This window comes from Hibiscus syriacus, unplaced genomic scaffold, assembly GCF_006381635.1.
Source record: "Hibiscus syriacus cultivar Baekdansim isolate YM2019G1 unplaced genomic scaffold, ASM638163v2 tig00112496_pilon, whole genome shotgun sequence".
NCBI lineage: Eukaryota > Viridiplantae > Streptophyta > Magnoliopsida > Malvales > Malvaceae > Hibiscus > Hibiscus syriacus.
This window is the reverse complement of record NW_024063346.1, coordinates 71845-95272: the sequence shown is the minus strand read 5'-3', so window position 1 is coordinate 95272 and position 23428 is coordinate 71845. Positions and strand designations below refer to the sequence as shown.

At 34.2% G+C, this 23428-nt stretch overlaps 1 protein-coding gene across 2 annotated transcripts in view; it reads right to left on the bottom strand.

Annotated features, from left to right (window-relative positions):
• The window catches only part of LOC120180427, a 31052-nt gene extending 8160 nt beyond the window's left edge, over positions 1 to 22892 (bottom strand). For both annotated transcript variants that reach the window (XM_039185749.1, XM_039185751.1), the window contains exons 1-2: positions 22564 to 22892; positions 22394 to 22459 (exon numbers count right to left, since the gene is read on the bottom strand). In XM_039185749.1, the coding sequence (XP_039041680.1) occupies positions 22394 to 22459; positions 22564 to 22809 (312 nt within the window). In that variant the 5' untranslated portion in view covers positions 22810 to 22892. The remainder of the gene's footprint in view (positions 1 to 22393; positions 22460 to 22563) is intronic.
• Between the last annotated feature and the right edge of the window lie 536 nt (positions 22893 to 23428).

Here is a 23428-nt window from a genome sequence, read left to right as displayed (position 1 = left end):
GATAATCATAATGGAGCATACACCAAATTGCTAAGTACCCGATCAATGTCATGGTTTGAATATAATCTATTCATAAAGCCAGGGCTTTCGAGTTTCCTCTATAACCAATTTCTTTTGCGGAATAGCTCAGCTTTATTGTATACATATAATATAATCACTTTTATCAAGCTAGCTGAATTCTATCCATAAAGCCGGGGCGTTTAACCAATTGCTCTAGAGGGACAACTCAAGCTTTATTGTATACATATAATATTATAATTTGGGTATACGGATCCAATTTCTTAAGCTTGTCAAGAAGAACCTGTCATAGTCTAGGTGTTGTTGAAAGTTAGAAAATCTCATCGTTAGAGTTCAATTCCCAAGCAACTGACCTAAACTCATCTACTCGACTATTCCATCCGTAAAGATCATAATCATCATTGAACGTCATCAACAAAAGTGTAATCTAGTCGGTTTTGTAACATCATACAAAAGAGATGCCTCATGTTGTCCGTTCTTGTGCATACCTGAATACCAAGCCTTTTGTTTGTCTCCTTATGATAGAATAAGGCTATATCAGTCCCAGCAAGAAAATGGTATAGTGTTCGATTGTATCTTCTGGGGATAAGGTCAAGGTCCTTGTTTTATCAGGTTTCAATCATGTCACTTTGTCAAAGAACAATAACTCTGACCATTTACAGAGTTTTTTAATTCAGATGATATTCAAAGAATATCAAGTTGCAAATTTGATTCAATGCTCACCATCCTTAAAGTAACATGAATTTATTTAAACATCATTACAAAAAAAAAACTAAGAAATGATGAAAAACAAGTTCAAACATGATGTTGCAAATGGAATAAAGCTTCACGATAGATTGAAATGATCTCTTCCTACCTAGGATGCCCCATTACTCATCTTACGTAGCAACACCTGACCCAAACGGATGCTACACTATGTGCTCTGATGCTCCACTCGAGCTCATCATCCACTGTTTCACCAATTCCCTTGTCAATGTTCTATTTTCCACAAGCATCTCTATCTCCTTTAACAGTGGCCTAAAATTCCCTGTAGAATGCCCTAATGCCCCCAAGTGGAAATCACAAACACTATCTTGATCATAGCTATGAGCAGAAGGGTCTGGTTGCACTTTTACTGGCCTCGGTGTGAGGTATTAACCTTTAATCAAATGGGGATACAGATCTAAAATAGGAGTTTGGAACACTTTCAAAGCATTTTTCGATCTTGGGACTTTTTTTGGACGTCTCGAGTAACATGCTGCCCCTTTTCGTTTGCGGTTGTGGGAGCTATGGATGTGACATTCATTCACCTCATCAGCCTTTTACTTTTGATCGGTTGAACGTTTGGAAGTGTCTTTTAAGTTTCCTTTGCTGATTGCATCTTCAATTATCTCTCCAGCCATCATAATATCCTTGAAGCCCTTCGTCAAATTTCCCAACATTAACTCAAAGAAAGGAGCTGGAAGAGAATCGTGAAACATATATGATATTTCTTCTTCTAACAAAGGAGGTTGAACTTGTGCTGCCACTCCTCTCCATCTTAGGGCATATTCTTTAAAACTCTTAGTAGCTTTCATTCTTATCCTTTGAAGGTCATGACGTTTTGGGGCTAAGCCTTTAACATATTGATATTACCCCATAAAAGCATCAGCTAAGTTGACCCATATCTTGATCTGTTCTTTGTTCAAACGATTATACCATACTACAGCTGGCCCAACAAGACTATCATGGAAGTAATGAATCAACAGATTGTCATTATTTAGGTACCTTTCCATCTTTCTACAAAACATCTTCAGATGAATTATGGGACAACTAGTGCCATCATATTTCTCAAAATTAGGCACCCTAAATTCATGTGGGATGACCAAATCAGGGACCAAACTGAGTTCTCTAGCTTCTAACTCCTTGTGAGGGGCATTAACAATCTTCATATCTTCAATGACTTCATTCAACCACCTGAATTTGTCTTCAAATTGCTCAAAATTGACGAGGCTCATCCCTAGGGTCTGAGTTAGATGCTCCAGGGCAAATTATCACTCTTGATGTACCAGTCTGATGAGACTGATTTCCTTTATCCTCCATTTTCTCTTTACCAGCAGCATGTGGTACCTGTACCTGGATCATTTGATTTGATACGCCTTGCAAAGAACCCGATGTTTGATTCCTCGTATCTTATTGTAACCCGACTAATTGCTCTTGCAACTGATCTTGTGATTCCTTATGAGATTGCTCCATTGTTTCCATTTGTTTGTTCATGACGATGAGGAAGTAGAATGAATGAATGATCTTGTTGTTACTGTCACATAATCTTCCATAAGTTATTTCCGTGTTGTTATAATTAATGCATGTAAAATGCTTAAATAAATACATGAAATGCAAATGCAAATGCCAAATGCAAATACAAAAGGTGTCATTCCAGAGTGACAATCTTAAAACAACTTTCATTGAACACAAAGGTCTCGGTACATCAAACAAATTTTATATATAATGGACATCTTTCACTTCAAACTTTTCTATCTCCTTCAAAAGCCAATTTAATTTCAACTTATGCTCGGGGGTCGAGTTGTCAATCTGCTTCAATTCTCTTGCAAAGCCAGCTAAATTAACCCATTTCTGAGCCACATTGCTTACTTGGGTCATAGCTTCTTTCATGACGTTGTCTCTTTTCTCTATCCTGAGTGCCGATTCTCGAAGCTGTAGACACTGCTGTTGAATATTCTTTGTAAGAAAGTTATTTTGGTTATGAAACTCTTGTAAAAGATCACTACAATTTATCCACAATCTTCATCAACTTCTCATTCTTGGCTCTAACGACTTCTAGCTCAGCGTCATTCTCTCGCTTGTGGCGTTGATATGAGATTTCCATATTGGCAATGGATCTGTTCAACGTCTGAATTTCGGCCTAATATCTTCCCAAATTATCAACATCTATATTGCGTCTTTTTTCTTCAATTTGTAAATCATGAGAAAACTTCTCGGCTCGACCTTCTTGCACCTTACAGTTCCTTCTCCACTGTTCAGCGTCATTATTCAGTTTAGCGACTCCTGTTATCCACTCATCTGGGACATTTCCTATACCAGCAAATTTAAAAGCTTGACTGATCCTTTGAAAATCATCTCGTATGGTTTCCATCTCTCTGCTCAATTTATCATTTTCATTTCTTAAATGACGAATCTGAGCTATGTACTTTTGCAAACAATCTTCTTCTTGGATGTCCTCACTAATACTCTTACATTTGGTCACTTTTGGTTCGAACCCAACAGGATAATCTGTTACCAAACTAGGTTGTCCTTTCAATTCAAACTCCAATACTCCATGATCTAGTAGAAGTTGAACTCGACGTTTGAAGGTAGGACAATTCTCTATAGAATGTCCTTGAATCCCATCATGATATTCACAACGAACGTTGACGTCATACCAACTTGGATATAGAGGCTGCAAAAGTTTCCCATAATGCGGGGCCACTTCTTGGGCTTCTAACAGTTAATCATACAGTTCCTTATATGATATTGGGATGGAATCACAACGAGAGTCACCTCTCAACTTGGGTTTAACTGGAGTTTCCAGTTTTATTTTCCCTGATGTTGGGAATAGTCTATCAAACACCAACGAGTTTTGACTGCATGTCTTCTTTTCATCATTTTGAACTTCTATAGTTGCCACTATTTCCTTGGTATTTCCAAACAACTTGTTGATACGAATAATTATTGTGCGTGATTTCTCATTTTGGTCAGAATCAGCAGGTTCTAAAGTAGTCCCTTGCGTATTTGACACCTCAAGATTATTTTCTTCGACCTCTTTCTTTTCTTTGGTAGAAGTCTCATTTCCTTTGGACAAAGCATCTATTATATCCATCATCTTGGACATCTTCTCTTTTATCTCTCTTATCTCCTTGTGCTCTTCGTCAGACATATGATATTTATGTGCGCAACTCTCCACTATTTTCGAAGCTTTCTCAGGATGCCATTTCTTGACTGTGTTATAGTCTGTTTGATCATGAAACCCCTTGTCCGCCATGAAAACCTTTTACTATGATGACCACTCACAAATCAACACCTTTTGAATATGTCATGATTATGCAATGCAGACAAAGAGAAAAACAACATAAAAATAGGTTAGTACAAATAAAATAACAAAAGGACAAAAAGCAAAAATAGCAAAAAAAAAATAAATAAATAAATTGAAGCTAATAAGAATGCAAATGTAAATGCAAATGCACAAGATGTTAATCCTAAAAGTGACCACCATAGAACAACCTTCATTTAGACAACAAGAATTCAGAACACCATGTAGTCAAAATATAAATGTGATTATTCATTTCTTCATTTCCTTGAGACATATTCTTCATGGAATCTAACATTGAACCCAAATTTGTTGGCGTATTTTATCACCTTTGATGACGTCAGATGTCTTTAAATCGAATCGTGAGGTCTCCATGTTTACTTTCAATACGAAGTGGTCTTCATGTCTTTGTGAAGGGTCTTCTTATCCTTAGTATGATTGTATCTATCTCTTGAGTTAACATCTTGGCCTTTTCCCCATTAAAGGAAGTCTTCAATCAGCTTGGTTTCTTCATTTAGCGGATATCATTCTTCATGATCAGTCGAACATCTTTGGATCTCCCGGTTTTGACTACATGGTTGAGAATTTCTTGTCTCAATATGTCTAGCCTTCTTATTAGTCAATCACTTGTTAACACCTTGTGATGACATGAAGATGTAAATGCAATAAAATTCAAATAAAATAGACATAGAACAAAAATGGGTTAGTGTACATAATATAAACAACAAAATAAGTACCATAAACATCAAATAAAACCTACCCTCACATGCTGGCTAACCAATCATACTTTAGTTGATCCTACCCAACATGATATCTACCCCATACTTTTTTCATTTAGAAAAAATCCTAACCGCGTGATATCTAATTCGCATGCTTGTTCAAGAAAAATAAACATAACCGCATGATTTCTAGTTCGCATACATTTATTCAAAAAGCAAAATTAAATGACTCAAAAAGCTTTTCCTATTGTACCCTCCTCACGGGACTCTTAAGGTTCAGGTTAGGCTCGACCTAAATTCAGGCTCTATGTTCACTATATGCTGGGTTCGGTTCTAAAGTAATAGGTTCTCGAATTGTCCTTGTCGGTGCCCCCTTGGGCTACCAAACCCTCAATCCTGGCCCATCACAGGCTTTAGGGGATCGAGTTCAATTTCGAGGGAACACACCTCCTTATGTCCATGCGGAGGTGATTACCATCACGAGGACCATAAGGCGTGAGCTCCAGGAGCAATCCAATATCCCATGCGGAGGTGAAAACCACACGAGGGCATAGTCTCTCACTCCTACTTAATTTGGAAGGAGCAGGGTTTTAGCTAATGTCATGAAAATACAGCTCTGCAATGTGCGAGGAAAAGAGAAAAACAAACAAAAAAAAACACTCAAAATCAAATCCCAAAACACACAATTATTCTGAAACCATTAGCAAACAGATCAGTACAACTATTTAATTGTTAATCAAATTAAATTAAAAAACCAAAATACAAACAAAACTTATTAAAAACCAAACAAGGGATCAAAAACCAAATTAAAACGAATTTATAACTTTCAATTGCAAAGACAATTAATTAATCGACTATCGGCGTGACTCTCTTAAAAAAATGTCCCCAGCAGAGTCGCCAAGCTGTCGAAACGATTTTTTCTTAAAATGAAAAAGTGAGATTTTGAAAACCACATTAATTCTTAATTATCATCTTTTTAATTTAAAAACAAAATGCGATTTAAAAGACCTCTCGTTTCGAAAAATTTTGGATTTCCTTTACAATCGAAATATACGGTTCGAAGAGTGCCACCAATCTTTGATTAGGGTGTGATTGGGCACCCAAAAATGTTTTTTTATTTTAAATAAAAATTAATTTTAATTAAAATAACAAATTGAGGTTTGCGTTACCAAAATCTGAGTTCGGGAGTCGGTTACGTGCGGGAAGATTAGCACCCCCACAACGCCCTAAGAAGGTATCTAGTCGATTAATTAATGTCTTTGCATTGAACTTTACAAATTCGAACTTAATTTGATTTTCGATCCCATAAAACAATGATGTAAATTTAAAAACATTCAAAAGCACTCAAACAAATTAAATTAACATTACGAGTCGTTTTAGAAAGATAAAGAGTGTTCGATTATTTACAAATATCGAGACCAGATCTTAAAAGCTATAACAACCTTTTCTCGATAAATTTAAATAAATGAACACTTCCTTTCTTTCATTCCCAAAATTTAAGCGAAGAATCGATTTTTAGGTTTCACTTTCGGGATACACTTTATTTTAAAATTATTAAAAGCAGACCTCAAATGCATATGACAACCCACTTAAAATAATTTTAAATTAAAAGTGTATTATCCTTAATCCAATTATGTATTATGTCGAGTTATGCAAATGAGGTTACCATACGAATAGTGCAAAAAAGGATATCATGCCAAAATTAATTAAACAAAATTAAAAACATCATACAACGTGACATACAAAAATTACATATATATATTTTAATTAAGGATTATAAACCATGCATATTAACATATAATGTAAAAATGTAACTTACATATAAAAATAAAAACATGACATGCTAAACTACAATTTAAAAAAATTTATATACATATATATATATATTATACATTAAAGTAATGACTATGTAACATCCCAAACTATGGGTTAGTGACTAAATTGTAAAATTCTAGAATTTGGTAATTAAAGTGGAAAAGTTAAAAGTTCAATGATTTATGTGGAGATAATTCCTGGAAGTTTCTAGTAATTATCCAAAGAAGTAAAGGGCAAAATGGTCATTTGACAATAAAAGATATTTTTATCCCCTTTAATAGGAGATTAAAACATGGAAGATGAAAAAATTTCATCTCTTCTTCCTTTCTTCTTTCTCCTCCCGTAAGAGCTCAAGGGCAAAGGTAAGTTTCTTCATTAGTTGATTATTTGTTCAATTAAAGGTTGGGTTTTGATCATTAGATGGTAATTAAGCTTAATGAAAGCTTAATTTGTTCTAAAACAACAAGATGAAAGGTATATGAGAGATTAAAGATTTTGAGTTTTTGAATGAAATCTTGAAATAAAGTTGATAAGTTGAATTTTAAGTTGAATTTGACTTGTTAATAGTTGAATTAAGAGATTTGGAGTGATAGAAAGGAATTTAGAACATGTTGAAATTTGAGTATAATTATTGAATTTCATTAAGAGGAGAGGATTTTGAGAATTAAGATGGGTTAAATGAGTACAAATGGGCTTAAGTATGTGTGTTTGAGTTTAGTATATAAAATAAGTTTAAATATGAAGTGTTTAAGATGAAATGAAGTGAATTTCGTGCTGAAAATATGATTTCTGGGTAAGGGGAATCGGTACCCATTCAAGGGGAATCGATACCCATTCAATGAGGAATCGATACCCCTCAAGTGAACCAGAAATTCCAGAATCTCATAGGGGAACCGAATCCCCCACAGGAGGGAATCGATTCCCCCTAAAGGAAAATTGTGAATATGGGTTTAAAAGTTCGTTTAAGTTGCTAGTATCCAATTACAAGGCGTAGGTAGCTAATGATTGCCTTAAAATGTACATTTATGTAGATTCTGCGCGTAAAGCAATTCCGGAACATTTGGCAAGTAAGATCGATCAAGGGAAAGATAAGAGATTGGAATTGACTAGTGAGGCCAAGGTGAGTGCATACTAGTGACACGTAGTGTTTAATGGAAATAAGACTTGCGATGAGTCTATTTCCTAGAGTAATATGTATGAAGTCATAGGCATGATTATGTGTTGGTTATAACTATATGTGATTATATGTATTACATTGATTGTATGTATGCATGACTAAAGATAATGATATGCTTTGTATATGCTATATGATTTATGTAAACTTTATTATGTAATAATGGAAGAACATGAAATAAGTTATATGATAGAGTCATAAGAAATGAAATGAACATGAGAGAATAAAATAATCAAGTATAAGTCATATGATATGGTATAAGTGATTATACGAGAAATGTTAGGAGACTCTAAGAGAATAGTATAAATTCGAGGGCATAAATAAGGATACATAAGTTATATAGGGAAGATTGATAAATTAAAGGAAACAATGGTTTATGTATTAAAGTGAAGAGCTACAAAGTTTTATTAAAGAGTATTGTGGAAGTCATGAGAAATTGAACTAAATAAATAGATGGTTTATGTGAGTGAAAAGGGAAAATGATATAAAATAAGTGGAAATTATTTATAGGATAAAATGATACTAATTGAACCTGTAATATAAACTTTATAAAGGAGTACTTGGGTAAAATCATTATATGATACAATTATAGAATATTACTATACAAATTATATTAAAATAGTATATATGAGAATATGAGTAAGTTTATAGGTTATTGATAGGACATATAAGAGTATATAAATGTATGATAATATGAAAAAGTGAACTAAGTTTAATGATGTTGAACCCTATGAGTAGAAGTTATGTAATTATAAGTAACATGATTATATGATCACAAGATATGATACATGATATGAGATATATGAAAGAGAAAATATATGTTATATGAAATATTATATGACTATGCGATTATATGAAAATGTTCTACGCGTAAGTGAACCATGTGTGTTTATATGTATATGGGATATGTGATTTATATGACGATGAGCTATGTGAAAGAACTACATGACTATGTGTATATATGAATATATGTTAACATAAATATTAATGCCCATGTTATGTGTCATGAGAGCTAGGGGTATAGTTGGCATGCCAAGAGTCGAGGGTATACGCGGTCCTTCGGGACATATATGTATTCTTTGGAACATGTGTGAAGTCTGGTGAGGCACATACGTGATCCTTGGCATATGTATATGATTCTTAAGGAATGATATGTTGTCATTCGGGACATATATGTACTATTTGGAACATGTGTGAAGTCTGGTGAGACACATACTTGATCTCTAGTATATGTATATGATATGTGGTCCTTCAGGACATACTTCTGTCGGTTCTCTCATTAGAAAGAAGGCTGGAAGCCGTCATCTCATCAAATTTTCTTTCTTTTCTTTCAAATCCAACACTGATTTTAAATTTTTATAATTTATAATTTGTTTTATCTTTCATATCTGATAGTAAAAGCTTGCTTTGTTTTGATTTTTAGGCAATCACGTCATTTTCTGGTGTTGCTTTTCTCCTTCTCCTGTCTTGCAGGTTTCTGACTCGATCATAGCAAGTAGCTTGATTTCTCCCTCTGTGTGTGTGTTTCAGATTCGAATGAGGCTTTTACCCGAAGGAATTTTCTTCTTTAAGCTTCAGAAATTTTGTTAACCGTTAAATACCATATTGATACTAAGTGATCTCTTCACTGGATTCTCAGATCTGAAAACCTCAACTATGTTTCTTATGAAATACCAGTTTTAATCTGTAAGCTTCTCCTTTATATACATAGATTTGAATCTTTTTGTTATTGCATTTAGAAATCTCTTTTATTTACATATCTAAACTTTCAGATCTATTTTAGTCAAAAGTTTTTTTTAACGTTCGGCTTTCTTGCTGAGGTACTGTTTATGCTCTCTCTAATTTCATTTTTTTTGTAGAAAATAAACATTTTTAGTAGTTTATTTTTAATTCATATCATATTGAATTTTCTTTTTAGATCTGAATAGAGTAAAATCAATATTATTCATTTTTCTTGCCTTTTAACACTAGACTTTTAGCAATAAAAATAAAAATAGTATTATATAAATTAAAATCCTATTAAGTAACCAACTAGGCTTCTTAGTACCCCTCAATTCTCTAGCGTTTTATTGGTGCAACTTCTTTCTGCTTTGATTTTCTTTTTCATAGTTCCTCATAGCTTCAGCTATAAATGATTACTTGAGGTTATGTCATTCTTTTAGATCTCATAGGGCGTTTAGGGGGCGGGCCCGACAGAGTGGTGTCAAGGAGACTAGACTTAGAGTTTGTACGTTGAATGTAGGCACATTAAATGCTAGGCTGCTGGAGCTAACCGACGTACTAAGTAACAGGAAAATAGATTTTGCTTGTATTCAAGAGACTAGGTGGAAAGGGGCTCGCGCCAGAGAGTGTAACAGGTACAAGTTGTGGTATTCAGGCGTAGATAACGCTAGAAATGGGGTGGGTATCTTGGTATCCTCTAGGCTCAAGGAAAATGTAGTTGAAGTTTGTAGATACAGTGATAGGATCATGATGATTAAGGTTATTTTAGAAGCGGAAGTGGTGAATGTCTTTTCAGTGTACGCCCCACACGTTGGCCTAGGGGAGGGGGAGAAACGTTGCTTCTGGGATTCGTTAGATGATGTACTTAGGAGCATTCCGGAGGACCAAAGAGTTTTCATAGGGGGAGATTTCAATGGCCATATAGGTAGTGCAATCGACGGGTATGACAATGTTCATGGGGGTTTCAGTTTTGGTAGTAGAAACGAGGAGGGGCGCACGTTGCTTGATTTTGCTACTGCACACGATATGGTGGTCACTAACTCCTTCTTTAACAAGAGAGATGTGAACTTGATTACGTTCCATAGCGGGGGACATTGTACCCAAATCGACTACATCCTGGTTCGAAATCGGGATCGATGGGCTTGCATTGACTGTAAGGTGTTCCCTGAAGAGGCATGTGCATCACAACACAGATTGTTGGTTTTGGTGTTTGCGTTCGCCACGGGCAAAGCACTCATAGGAGAGCTAAACTAGGTAAACCTAGGATCATTTGGAAGAACTTACATGGAGCAACAGCTGATGACTTTAGGAGTAAGGTTTTGTCTCATACAGGTTTTGGAACTACAAACTCAAATTATGCAGATATGTTATGGAAAAATATGGCAAATTCCATCAGAGAGGTGGGAAAAAACACCCTTGGGTTATCGACAGGGAAGTCAAGGAACATAAAGAATCGTGGTGGTAGAATGAAGAAGTCCAAACTATGGTGAAGACAAAACAAACTTGCTTCAAGAAGTTTCTACAATGCAATGACGACGAAGAAAGATCGAGAGCTAAACATAGATACAAGGAGGCAAAGCGGGAAGCCAAGAAAACAGTGGCTAAAGCAAAGGATAAGGCATACGAGGAAATGTACAAGAGATTAGACACAAAGGAAGGACAAAACGGCATCTTCAGGCTTGCAAAATCCAGGGAGAATAGGAAAAATGATCTAGGTAGCATTAGGTTTATTAAGGACAAAAATGGTGTTCTTTCAGTGAAAGATCATGATATTAAGAGGGTTTGGGGTAGTTACTTCTTCGGATTATTTAATGACGATGCCTCTCCCTGTAGAGATAGTACCGTTGATGGATCAGCCGACCATCATACTACGGCCAATGACTGCCCTACAAGTAGGATTGGGATTGAGGAAGTCAAAATGGCTCTTAGAAAGATGGGGAGGGACAAAACTGTCGGTCCAGATCAAATTCCCATCACTGTGTGGTTGGCCCTAGGAGAAGATGGAGTTAAGTGGTTGACCAACATCTTTAATATTATTTTAGAGACTGCCAAGGTGCCAGAGGAGTGAAGAGAGTCTACGGTGATACCAATCTATAAGAATAAAGGAGATCCCCAATGTTGTGGTAACTACAGAGGTATTAAACTACTCAGTCATACCATGAAGCTATGGAAAGGGTGATAGAGGCTGGGTTGAGACTGATTACTAGGGTTTCGGAAAACCAATTTGGCTTTATGCCAGGCATGTCTACTACGGAGGCGATTCATCTACTTCGACGGCTTATGGAGAAATATAGGGAAAAAAATAGAGATCTTCACATTGCGTTCATTGATCTTGAGAAGGCGTATGATAGCGTTCCCCGCGTTACGATCTGAAAGACCTTAGAAACGAGACGGATCCCAACTACTTATATCCGGGTGATTCGTGATATGTACTGTATATCTTCTTCATACGTCAGGACTACAGTTGGCGACACCGAGACTTTCCCGGTGGAAATCAGACTCCACCAGGGGTCGGCTCTTAGCCCTTACATCTTCGCCTTGATTATGGAAGACGTCTATTGTGCGACTCCAGACGGTGTTCCATGGTGTATGCTTTTCGCTGACGACATTGTCCTAGTTGCTGAAACAAAAACTGAGTTGAATGGTAGATTGGCTACCTGGAAGACTGCCTTGGAAGAAATAGGTCTAAGGATCAATATTGAAAAGACAGAGTATTTATATTCAAACTTCAGTGGGAACCAAAACGATGAAGATGTAGAAGTATGCATCGAAGGACATGTTCTCCCCTCAAAGGATTGTTTCAAGTATTTAGGGTCTATGATACATAAAGATGGGGGTGTAGATGATGACGTTACACACCGTATAAAGGCGGGATGGCTAAAGTGGAAGGCTGCAACTGGAGTTTTGTGTGACAAGAAGATGCTTCTAAAACTTAAGGGAAAGTTTTATAGAATGGAAATAAGACCAGCGCTGTTGTATGGATCAGAATGTTGGGCAATCAAGAAGGATCACTTAAGGAGGATGGAGGCCGTAGAAATGAGAATGCTTCGATGGGCATGTGGTAGGACTCTGTGGGACATGACACCAAACTCTGCAATTAGGATGTCTTTGGGGGTGGTGCCTGTATCCGAAAAATTGAGGGAGGGAAGACTACGGTGGTTAGGGCATGTTCTTAGGCGACAACCGTCGGATGCGGTCAGGAGGGTAGAGTCGATAACAGTCGACGGTGCCAGAAGGAGAGGCCGACCAAGGAGGAAGTGGGTAGACTGCTTGAGATCTGATTTGAAGGATTTAGCCCTTACCGAGGACATGACCTCCGATAGGAAAGTATGGAGACTTAAGACCAGGGTAGCTGAGTAGTGTGGGCATCTCAGTCTTCTTTTTTAATGCCTTTGTAGTAATTTCCATGAATTCTACTTTTTATATGTTTCTGTCATTGGAATTTATGTAGGCTTAGAATTAGGGTGGCGGAGTAGTGTTACCTTAGTTTAGGTTTTAACCATTTTAACTTTATTCCTTATCGCAGCTTGCTATCGCTGACTTCTGTTTATCCTTCTCTTCATGTTTCCTCCTTTAAATTTAGTCGGGACTTACGTTTCTGTCTATAAGCAGAGATTTTCACGCAGGGATTTATTTGCAGGGATTACTTCAAATTACAGACGCGCATATGAAGACAGCGTATGAAAATTGTTCAACTATTTCAACTATGTATTTATTGACTTATTTATCTATGCATTATATTTTATCTTTATTTTTAATTTTCTTACTGCCGGAGGTCTTCCACGGAAGCTGCTCTCAACCTGGCGTTGGGGCAACCTACCACCCCACCTCCCCCTTACCCCATTACATATGGGAATAGGGTTTTGTTGTTGTTGTTGTCTTAAGGAATGATATGTGGTCTTATGGACATTATTATATGGCACTACGGTGCAATTCTACGCGACACTCCGGTGCAATTCTACGTGGCACTTCGGTGTAATTATACGAGCTGTGGTGACAGCATAGTGCACAACCTCTATAGACTCACATATCTATAGTTCTCACATATGTACATGGGCTTTGAAAAGAGAACATAATTTGATATAATGATATGTGTATTTCTCGTGACATGGTAGAAGTGCATATATGTCATGGTGATATGAGATGCTATGCGTTTATGTATTATATGATTATAGAAATTAGTAATGTATTGTGGCATATTAAAATATATATAATATGTTTATATTCATTATATGCTCATGTGACGGAATTGAAGTAATGACAAGGGAATTAGTAAGGATAAACAGGTTGGTGATATGAGAACAATGTATGTGATATATGTATATGATGTGTGATATGAATTGCATGATATGATATATGTGTGATAGGGGTTATGGTATCTGTTACATAATATACATGAATATATGTTGATGTATATATAAATGAGTTGTATAATTTGATAGCATAAAACAGTCATGCATGATTAGTGGGTATGAATTCTATTAGATGTGTTTTCTTTATGCCTCACTAAGTCATCGACTGAGCGTGTGAGTGTTTCACACGCAGGTTACAGAAAGTGAATATAGAAGCTGTGAGGAGCAATACAGGTCAGTATCTCCCTTACAATATTTCATATCATAAAATAGATGAGTTAAATGATTTTTGTTATTTTGAATATAGTTGGCATGTACTAATTGATTGAGTTAAATATGCTCTGATCGATTTTGGTTATTGTGGTCAAATTATGTAACTAAACTGCTTTTACTTTAATGAAAGTTTTAAATTTTCTTTGAATTTTGTCAAGATTCAAAGTTTGAAAAGTCAATGTGATACCTCGGACTCGTATCCGGGTCGGGTACGGGTTGGGGGTGTTACATTTAATGGTATCAGAGCTAAGGTTTAACCGATTCTCGGCATAAACCGAAGTCCAAAGTGTCATAAAATGTGTACATACCAACATAGAGTGAAAACTTTCTGATCTGATAGTGTAAGGAGTATGTTGTCTTGCTAATAGAATAAGAATAGTTTAATATAGTAGAAATCCGATCGTGATAATTTCGAAGTAAAGTAAAGGTGATATTCCTGACTGTGATAGCTATTCACCTGCCCTGGCCAGGCAGGATGAAGAATGAACATCTCAGGAAGTGCCTCATAAGATCAAAGACTGATTTCAGAAAGTTGAAATCATATTAGAATAGTGATAGAAAGTTTTCACAGGTCTGAATCAGAAAAGTGATATGAAGTATTCTTATTATTTCATGGATACGATTGAATATGGTGAACAAGTGTCACCATAAGAAAGTTAAAAGATCTGAGGATGTGGCTAGAATTGTAGAAGAGTTCAAGAATAAGTGAATCAGTGACCAGTTTATAAGATAAATGCAATCAGTGTGATGAATTTGAAACAAAGAGATAGTAATGTGTATAAGCAAAATATGGATATTATAAGGGTTTGCATTCTAGATGAAAAGAGTTAGCGTTGGCTAACCAATTTATGTGACGAAAAGTGTATTGAAGTTAAAAGATTGAAGATATTGTTAGGATAAGTTAACCGAATATGAAACGGATATGGATATAGTTGTGTATCTCGATCATGTAAATGTGATGTAGTGAAGGATATAAGGACTCGTATGGTTAAGGAAAGTTATAAAGTAATAGAAAAGTTTAAGAATCAACATATCAACTATCAGTTTATAAGACAGAGAAAGTTAGAATGCTTGATTTTGAAAACAGAGGAATCGTAACGTGTAGGGATATGAATGTAGTTTGATAAGTCGAAGAAATTGTTTTTAAGTTATTTAAAGGAAAAATGATGTATGTAAGTGAGGTATGGAGGGTTTGTGCCTAGATGAAAAGAATATTATTGGTGTTAAAATTGTTCTTTTCAAGAAGTGATGAATTGTATTAAAGATCTAGAGAGATCTCAGAAGAATTAAGAGAATTTGTATCTCATAAAAATCGACATTATCGAATAGAGAGACCTAGATTATGATTGTCAATTACAAACTCGATTTGAATTAGTTGTATTCCATATCAAAGGATCAAAACTTGATGAAAGACATATACGCTTGAATAGTAGAGTCTGGTACTGGAAGATTAAATAAGGAGTTAAGAATGAATATGAAGTTAAGTAAAAAGGGAAAATAATGGATTGGATTAAAAGTACTGCTAGAAAATAGGTAAAGTAGAATTATTTAAAAAGGATCAAGTGATATAGGTACTGTTTTGCAAGGGTTTAAGAATAGGTGCATTGATGATTGATTTATAAGATAAAGGAATTGTAATGCCTGAGTTTGAACCCAGGAAAATTGCATCGTGAATGAGTAAGAATGTGAGTTGAATGAAGTCAAGTATATGTGTATTATGATTTAATAAGGTATGTGCAAAAAGTGTTGATTAACAAAGTGATGAAGAGATGATAAAGATTAGTAATCAGATATGAGCATAAGTGAGAGGAAAAGAGTATGTGAGCATGAAAGAAAATATATGATTTATGTATAAGGAAATTTTGATTTTGAATGAATAAAGGAATAATGGAATAAGGAAATGAAAGGAAAAAGTTTAAAGAATCAGATGTAAGAAAGGTTATGTTTCTTGGTCAAGCAGATTTAGTCAAAGGAATAAAGAATAATTTATATGTATTAAGGAAGTTTAAGAAGTAATTAAGCGATGATGGAATAAAAGTTGGTAATTACTGCAAGGTAATTAAAGATTGATAAGGAATTTGATTGATTAATGATTTTGAGTGATAAGAACGGATGTTATTGGTTATATGATAAGTGACATGATAAGGATGTAAAAAAAAAAGTAGTTGAAGAACTAAGGGAAAGAAAGATTAAGTAAAGAAAACAACATGAGAACATTAACCGACATGTTCTTATCAATGTGTGCAGTGAAAATTCGAGGACGAATTTTCTTTAAAGGAGGGGAGATTTGTAACATCCCAAACTATAGGTTAGTGACTAAATTGTAAAATTTCAGAATTTGGTGATTAAAGTGGAAAAGTTGAAAAGTTCAATGATTTATGTTGAGATAATTCCTGGAAGTTTCTAGTAATTATCCAAAGAAGTAAAGGGCAAAATGGTCATTTGATAATAAAAGATATTTTATCCCTTTTAATAGGAGATTAAAACGTGGAAGATGAAAACATTTCATCTCTTCTTCCTTTCTTATTTCTCCTCCCGTAAGAGCTCAAGGGCAAAGGTAAGTTTCTTCATTAGTTGATTATTTGTTCAATTAAAGGTTGGGTTTTGATCATTAGATGGTAATTAAGCTTAAGGAAAGCTTAATTTGTTCTAAAACAACAAGATGAAATGTATATGAGAGATTAAAGATTCTGAGTTTTTGAATGAAATCTTGAAATAAAGTTGATAAGTTGAATTTTAAGTTGAATTTGACTTGTCAATAGTTGAATGAAGAGATTTGGAGTGATAGAAAGGAATTTAGAACATGTTGAAATTTGAGTATAATTATTGAATTTCATTCAGATGAGAGGATTTTGAGAATTAAGATGGGTTAAATGAGTACAAATGGGCTTAAGTATGTGTGTTTGAGTTTAGTATATAAAAGAGGTTGAAATATGAAGTGTTTAAGATGAAATGAAGTAATTTTCGTGCTGAAAATATGATTTCTGGGCAAGGGGAATCGGTACCCATTCAAGGGGAATCAGTACCCATTCAATGGGGAATCGATACCCCTCAAGCGAACCAGAAATTCCAGAATCTCATAGGGGAATCGATTCCCCCTAAAGGAAAATTATGAATATGGGTTTAATAAGTTCGTTTAAGTTGCTAGTATCCAATTACAAGGTGTAGGTATCTAATGATTGCCTTGAAATGTACATTTATGTAGATTCTGCGCGTAAAACAATTCCAGAACATTTGGCAAGTAAGATCGATCAAGGGAAAGATAAGAGATTGGAATTGACTAGTGAGGCCAAGGTGAGTGCATACTAGTGACATGTAGTGTTTAATGGAAATAAGACTTGCGATGAGTCTATTTCCTAGAGTAATATGCATGAAGTCATAGACATGATTATGTGTTGGTTATAACTATATGATTATATGTATTACATTGATTGTATGTATGCATGACTAAAGATAATGATATGCTTTGTATATGCTATATGATTTATGTAAAACTTTATTATGTAATAATGGAAGAACATGGAATAAGTTATATGATAGAGTCATAAGAAATGAAATGAACATGAGAGAATAAGATAATCAAGTATAAGTCATATGATATGGTATAAGTGATTATACGAGAAATGTTAGGAGACTCTAAGAGAATAGTATAAATTCGAGGGCATAAATAAGGATACATAAGTTATATAGGGAAAATTGATAAATTAAAGGAAACTATGGTTTATGTATTAAAGTGAAGAGTTACAAAGTTTTATTAAAGAGTATTGTGGAAGTCATGAGAAATTAAACTAAATAAATAGATGGTTTATGTGAGTGAAAAGGGAAAATGATATAAAATAAGTGGAAATTATTTATAGGATAGAATGATACTAATTGAACCTGTAATATAAACTTTATAAAGAGTACTTGGGTAAAATCATTATATGATACAATTATAGAATATTACTATACAAATTATATTAAAATAGTATATATGAGAATATGAGTAAGTTTATAGGTTATTGATAGGACATATAAGAGTATATAAATGTATGATAATATGAAAAAATGAACTAAGTTTAATGATGTTGAACCCTATGAGTAGAAGTTATGTGATTATAAGTAACATGATTATATGATCACAAGATATGATACATGATATGAGATATATGAAAGAGAAAATATATGTTATATGAAATATTATATGACTATGCGATTATATGAAAAGGTTCTACGCTTAAGTGAACCATGTGTTTATATGTATATGGGATATGTGATTTATATGATGATGAACTATGTGAAAGAATTATATGACTATGTGTATATGTGAATGTATGTTAACATAAATATTAATGCTCATGTTATGTGTCATGAGAGCTAGGGGTATAGTTGGCATGCCAAGAGTTGAGGGTCTACGCGGTCCTTCGGGACATATATGTATTCTTTGGAACATGTGTGAAGTCTGGTGAGACACATACTTGATCCTTGGCATATGTATATGATTCTTAAGGAATGATATGTGGTCATTTGGGACATATGTGTATTCTTTGGAACATGTGTGAAGTCTAGTGAGACACATACTTGATCCCTAGTATATGTATATGATTCTTAAGGAATGATATGTGGTCCTTATGGACATTATTATATGGCACTACGGTGCAATTCTACGCGGCACTCCGGTGCAATTCTACGTGGCACTTCGGTGTAATTATACGAGTTGTGGTGACAGCATAGTGCACAACCTCTATAGACTCACATATCTATAGTTCTCACATGTGTACATGGGCTTTGAAAAGAGAACATAATTTGATATAATGATATGTGTATTTCTCGTGACATGGTAGAAGTGCATATATGTCATGGTGATATGAGATGCTATGCGTTTATGTATTATATGATTATAGAAATTAGTAATGTATTGTGGCATATTAAAATATATATAATATGTTTATATTCATTATATGCTCATGTGACGGAATTGAAGTAATGACAAGGGAATTAGTAAGGATAAACAGGTTGGTGATATGAGAACAATGTATGTGATATATGTATATGATGTGTGATATGAATTGCATGATATGATATATGTGTGATAGGGGTTATGGTATCTGTTACATAATATACATGAATATATGTTGATGTATATGTAAATGAGTTGTATAATTTGATAGCATAAAACAGTCATGCATGATTAGTGGGTATGAATTCCATTAGACGTGTTTTCTTTATGCCTCACTAAGTCATCGACTTAGCGTGTGAGTGTTTCACACGCAAGTTACAGAAAGTGAATATAGAAGCTGTGAGGAGCAATACAGGTCAGCATCTCCCTTACAAGATTTCAGATCAGAAAATAGATGAGTTAAATGATTTTTTCTATTTTGAATATAGTTGGCATGTACTAATTGATTGAGTTAAATATGCTCTGATCGATTTTGGTTATTGTGGTCAAATTATGTAACTAAACTACTTTTACTTTAATGAAAGTTTTAAATTTTCTTTGAATTTTGTCAAGAGTCAAAGTTTGAAAAGTCAATGTGACACCTCAGACTCGTATCCGGGTCGGGTACGGGTTGGGGGTGTTACAGACTAAATCTGAACACATGTAAAATTAAACATACTAATTTAAAATTAAAACAGAGACTTAAAGAAAAGCAAGCATAAATATCATTGACTTAAACCTAATTTAACCAAAAACTTTACTATAACTTAACTAAAAAAAAACTTAGTAATTTGTTGAAACAAAAGTGCACACACGCCTCACCCTCTCCATTATCCCCTCTTATCTCTCGCTAAACTCACAACTTAAACTTTAATGGTTGCCTCCCAACGCTACTGCTTCACTCATTTTTTGATAGCCATGGATCAGACCAACTAAAGAACAAAAAAAAACAGAGGATTTTTTATTCAAAAATAAAGAATAAATCAAAACGATTTACCTCACTTTTAAAAGAGCCATTCACTTTCCTTACCGGCAGAAAGAGAGCCTCGATGATTGGAGGTAACATACGAATCCTTTTCGTTTTTATTTGTCTGGGATTTTAGGGATTGTGTTCTTATGATTTAATAGTTTTTTTTGGGTTGTTGGTGAGTTATACGTCACGGTTTAAGGTATCCATAGCTGAAATAGTGGTATTGGGGTCCTTTGTGTTTTCAATCGGGACTAAAAGCGACGGTAATGGCGGCTTGGGCGAAGCAACGCTTTGCATGGAGAAGATGAGTGGAGAACATAGTGAGAGAGCGACAAAGGGAATTTCATGCGTGCAATTTACTTAGGTTTAGTTTAATTTAGCTTTTATATTAAATGTTTTGGGTAAATTAGTTTTTAGCCATCGAAAGTTTAAGGTAAATATGTTATTAGGCCCATATATGTTAGGTTTATTTTTGCGTTTTAATCACTTTTAGGACTGCTTTTGAATTTAATCCTTTGTGTTTGTCCTGATTTAGCTATTTTCTCATTTTTAATTTAGTTGTAATTTTGTTGGGTTATTTAGGTGTAGATCCCTTGTTATTTATGTTTGTTTTTTTTATTTAAGTCTCTATTTTGATTTTTAATTCGTATGTTTAATTTTATGTATAATTAAATTTAGTTCTTACTCTAAGATGTATATATAGTTTTTAAAATTTATAGTTTGACATGTTATGTTTTTGTTTTTTGTATTTGAGTCACATTTGTACATTATATGTTAATATGCATGGTTTATAATTTTTAATTTTAAAATGCATGTACATAATTTTTGTATGTCACGTTGTATGATATTTTTTAATTTTGTTTAATTAATTTTGGCATGACATCCACTTTTTGCATAATTTGCATGATAGCTTCACGTGCATAACTCGACCTATTATATAATCGGACTAAGGGTAATACCCTTTTAATTTAAAATTATCTCGAGTGGCATGTCTTAACTGATTAGAGGGTCGTTTTGACTATTTTAAATTAAAAGTGTATCCCGAAAGTGAAACAAAAAAATTGATTCGTCACCTAAAATTTGGGAACGAAAGAAAAGAAAATGTTCGTTTATTTAAATTTATCGAGAAAATGTTGTTATAGCTTTTAAGATCTGGTCTCGATATTTGTAAATAATCGAACATTCTTTATCTTTCTAAAACGACTTGGTAATTTTAATTTAATTTATTTGAGTGCTTTTGAATATTGTAAAATTCATATTTGTTATTTTATGGGATTAAAAGTCAAATTAAGTTTGAATTTGTAAAGTTCATTGCAAAGACGTTAATTAATCGACTAGGTACCGATTTAGAGCGTTGTGGGGGTGCTAATCCTTCCCCGCACGTAAGCGACTCCCAAACTCGGATTTTGGCAACGCATACCTTAATTTGTTGTTTTAATTAAAATTAATTTTTATTTAAAATAATAAATATTTTTGGGTGCCCAATCACACCCTAATCAAAGATTGGTGGCGACTCTTTGAACCGTATATTTTCGATCGTAAAGGAAATCCAAAATTTTTTTGAAACGAGGTTTTTTAAATCACATTTGTTTTAAATTAAAAATTAATTGAAAGAGATAATTCAAAAATTGATGTGATTTTCAAAATCTCATATTTTTCACCTTTAAGAAAAAATCGTTTCGACAATTGGAACATATTATCTCTTGCAATAAGAGATTCCAAACCCGTATTCATTTCAAGTGTTATACTGTATCTTTGGCTGCCATAGTAAAAGAACTCAGTTGCTCAATCTCATGACAAGAAAACCATCCTCCTTCAAATAAAGTAAAGCACCGCACATCAAATACTGAGGCATTGTTCTATAAATAAAGAACAAGGAGACCAGAAGTATGTATCCCAACCCAACAGCGACCGTTATCAATCATTTCAGCTCTTATCTCAATCCAATGAGACCCAAGCGAACAGATTAACAAAATCCATGTACATTTCTCATACTGCCTTACCCTTAAAACTTCTTATAAATTCAATAGAAATAAAACTGAATACAAGTTGAGCAATGTTTAAAAAAAAAGCAGGGAATGCACATCTCTTCCACATGAAACGCTTGAAAATGTTGACATTCCTTCAACTATGTGCAATAAATTGAGTCAAAATATCCCAAAGCTTAAAAATGCCTTTCATTTACAGATTTCAAAAAAGAAACCTACTTTAACTATCTCTAATGTAATCCCAATCTATACCATGTAACTGCTGAAAACAGATAATTAAATAATAAAACTCATAACCCTTTTAACCAAAAACTTATTATTCAAAGAAAAATAACCACAATAATCCAGGGGAAAAATGAGTAAAACAGAATAAATATTGCAAGAGAAGTAATGGGCCATTACCAACAAAGCAGGGTAAGATTCAAAATCCTCCAAAGTCCAAGTCTTCCCAGTCAGAGGCTCTGGCAACTACCCCCCAAAGGAAACAAAAATATTTGTAATTAATACAGGGTAAAAAAATAGATTTGTTTAACATGTAAGTTTTTTTTTTTATGTTTTGGTAATGGAGAAACCTGGAAATTAGGAGCCCTGGAACCAAGAGAAACGCCTTGAGACTCGGTTCTTGAAGCTCGGATAACCAAAAGCTTCTTTCTTGCTGGTTCATTGTTCCTTATCCGCACTGGGGAAAAACCCAACTTCGAGTATGACGCCGTTGTCACGAATGAAGAAGTCCTGATAGAATCTAACGTGCGCGGGGCTGAAAGTAAACGTACGCCTGCTGTGGTTACTGTTACTGCTCCAGCAGCAGCAACCGCCATTTTAAGCTAAACCGATCAACTGCCACCGAAATAGTATGAAACTAGAATAAGATAAATTTGCCAAACATTTAGCTATCATTTGAATAAAAATTAGCTAACCGTTATTCTTATGTAATATGATAAGGGGAGGCAGTATAGTAAGTTGTCTTTAAGAGTATGTAAAATTATTCGATTCAGTTGACTTGATCCGTTGACCCGCCAACTCAGATCTAAAAAAATCGGATAATTCTCTAAAAAAAATTATCTGGCCGGGTCGGGTACCCGGCCCGACATTTTCCGGGTCGGGCCCGGGTCACAAAATCTAGTTTTTTCGGGTACCCGAAGTACCCGGTTAGTTTTTATTTTTTTATATTTTTTTATATTTTTTTATATATAATTATATAAAATATAATGAATTATTTATATTATGGATTATTATATTTTGTATTTCGAACTTTTAAATTTTATGTTCGAATATTAGAGTATGTAATTCGAAGTTTCGAACATTTAAATTTGTGTATATATTTTTTTAAATTAATAATTTAAAAATAAAAAATTAAAAACCGAGTATCGGATACCCGTAACATCCGGGTCAGAACACGGACCGAAAAATCATCGACCCGAAAGTTCTGGGTACCCG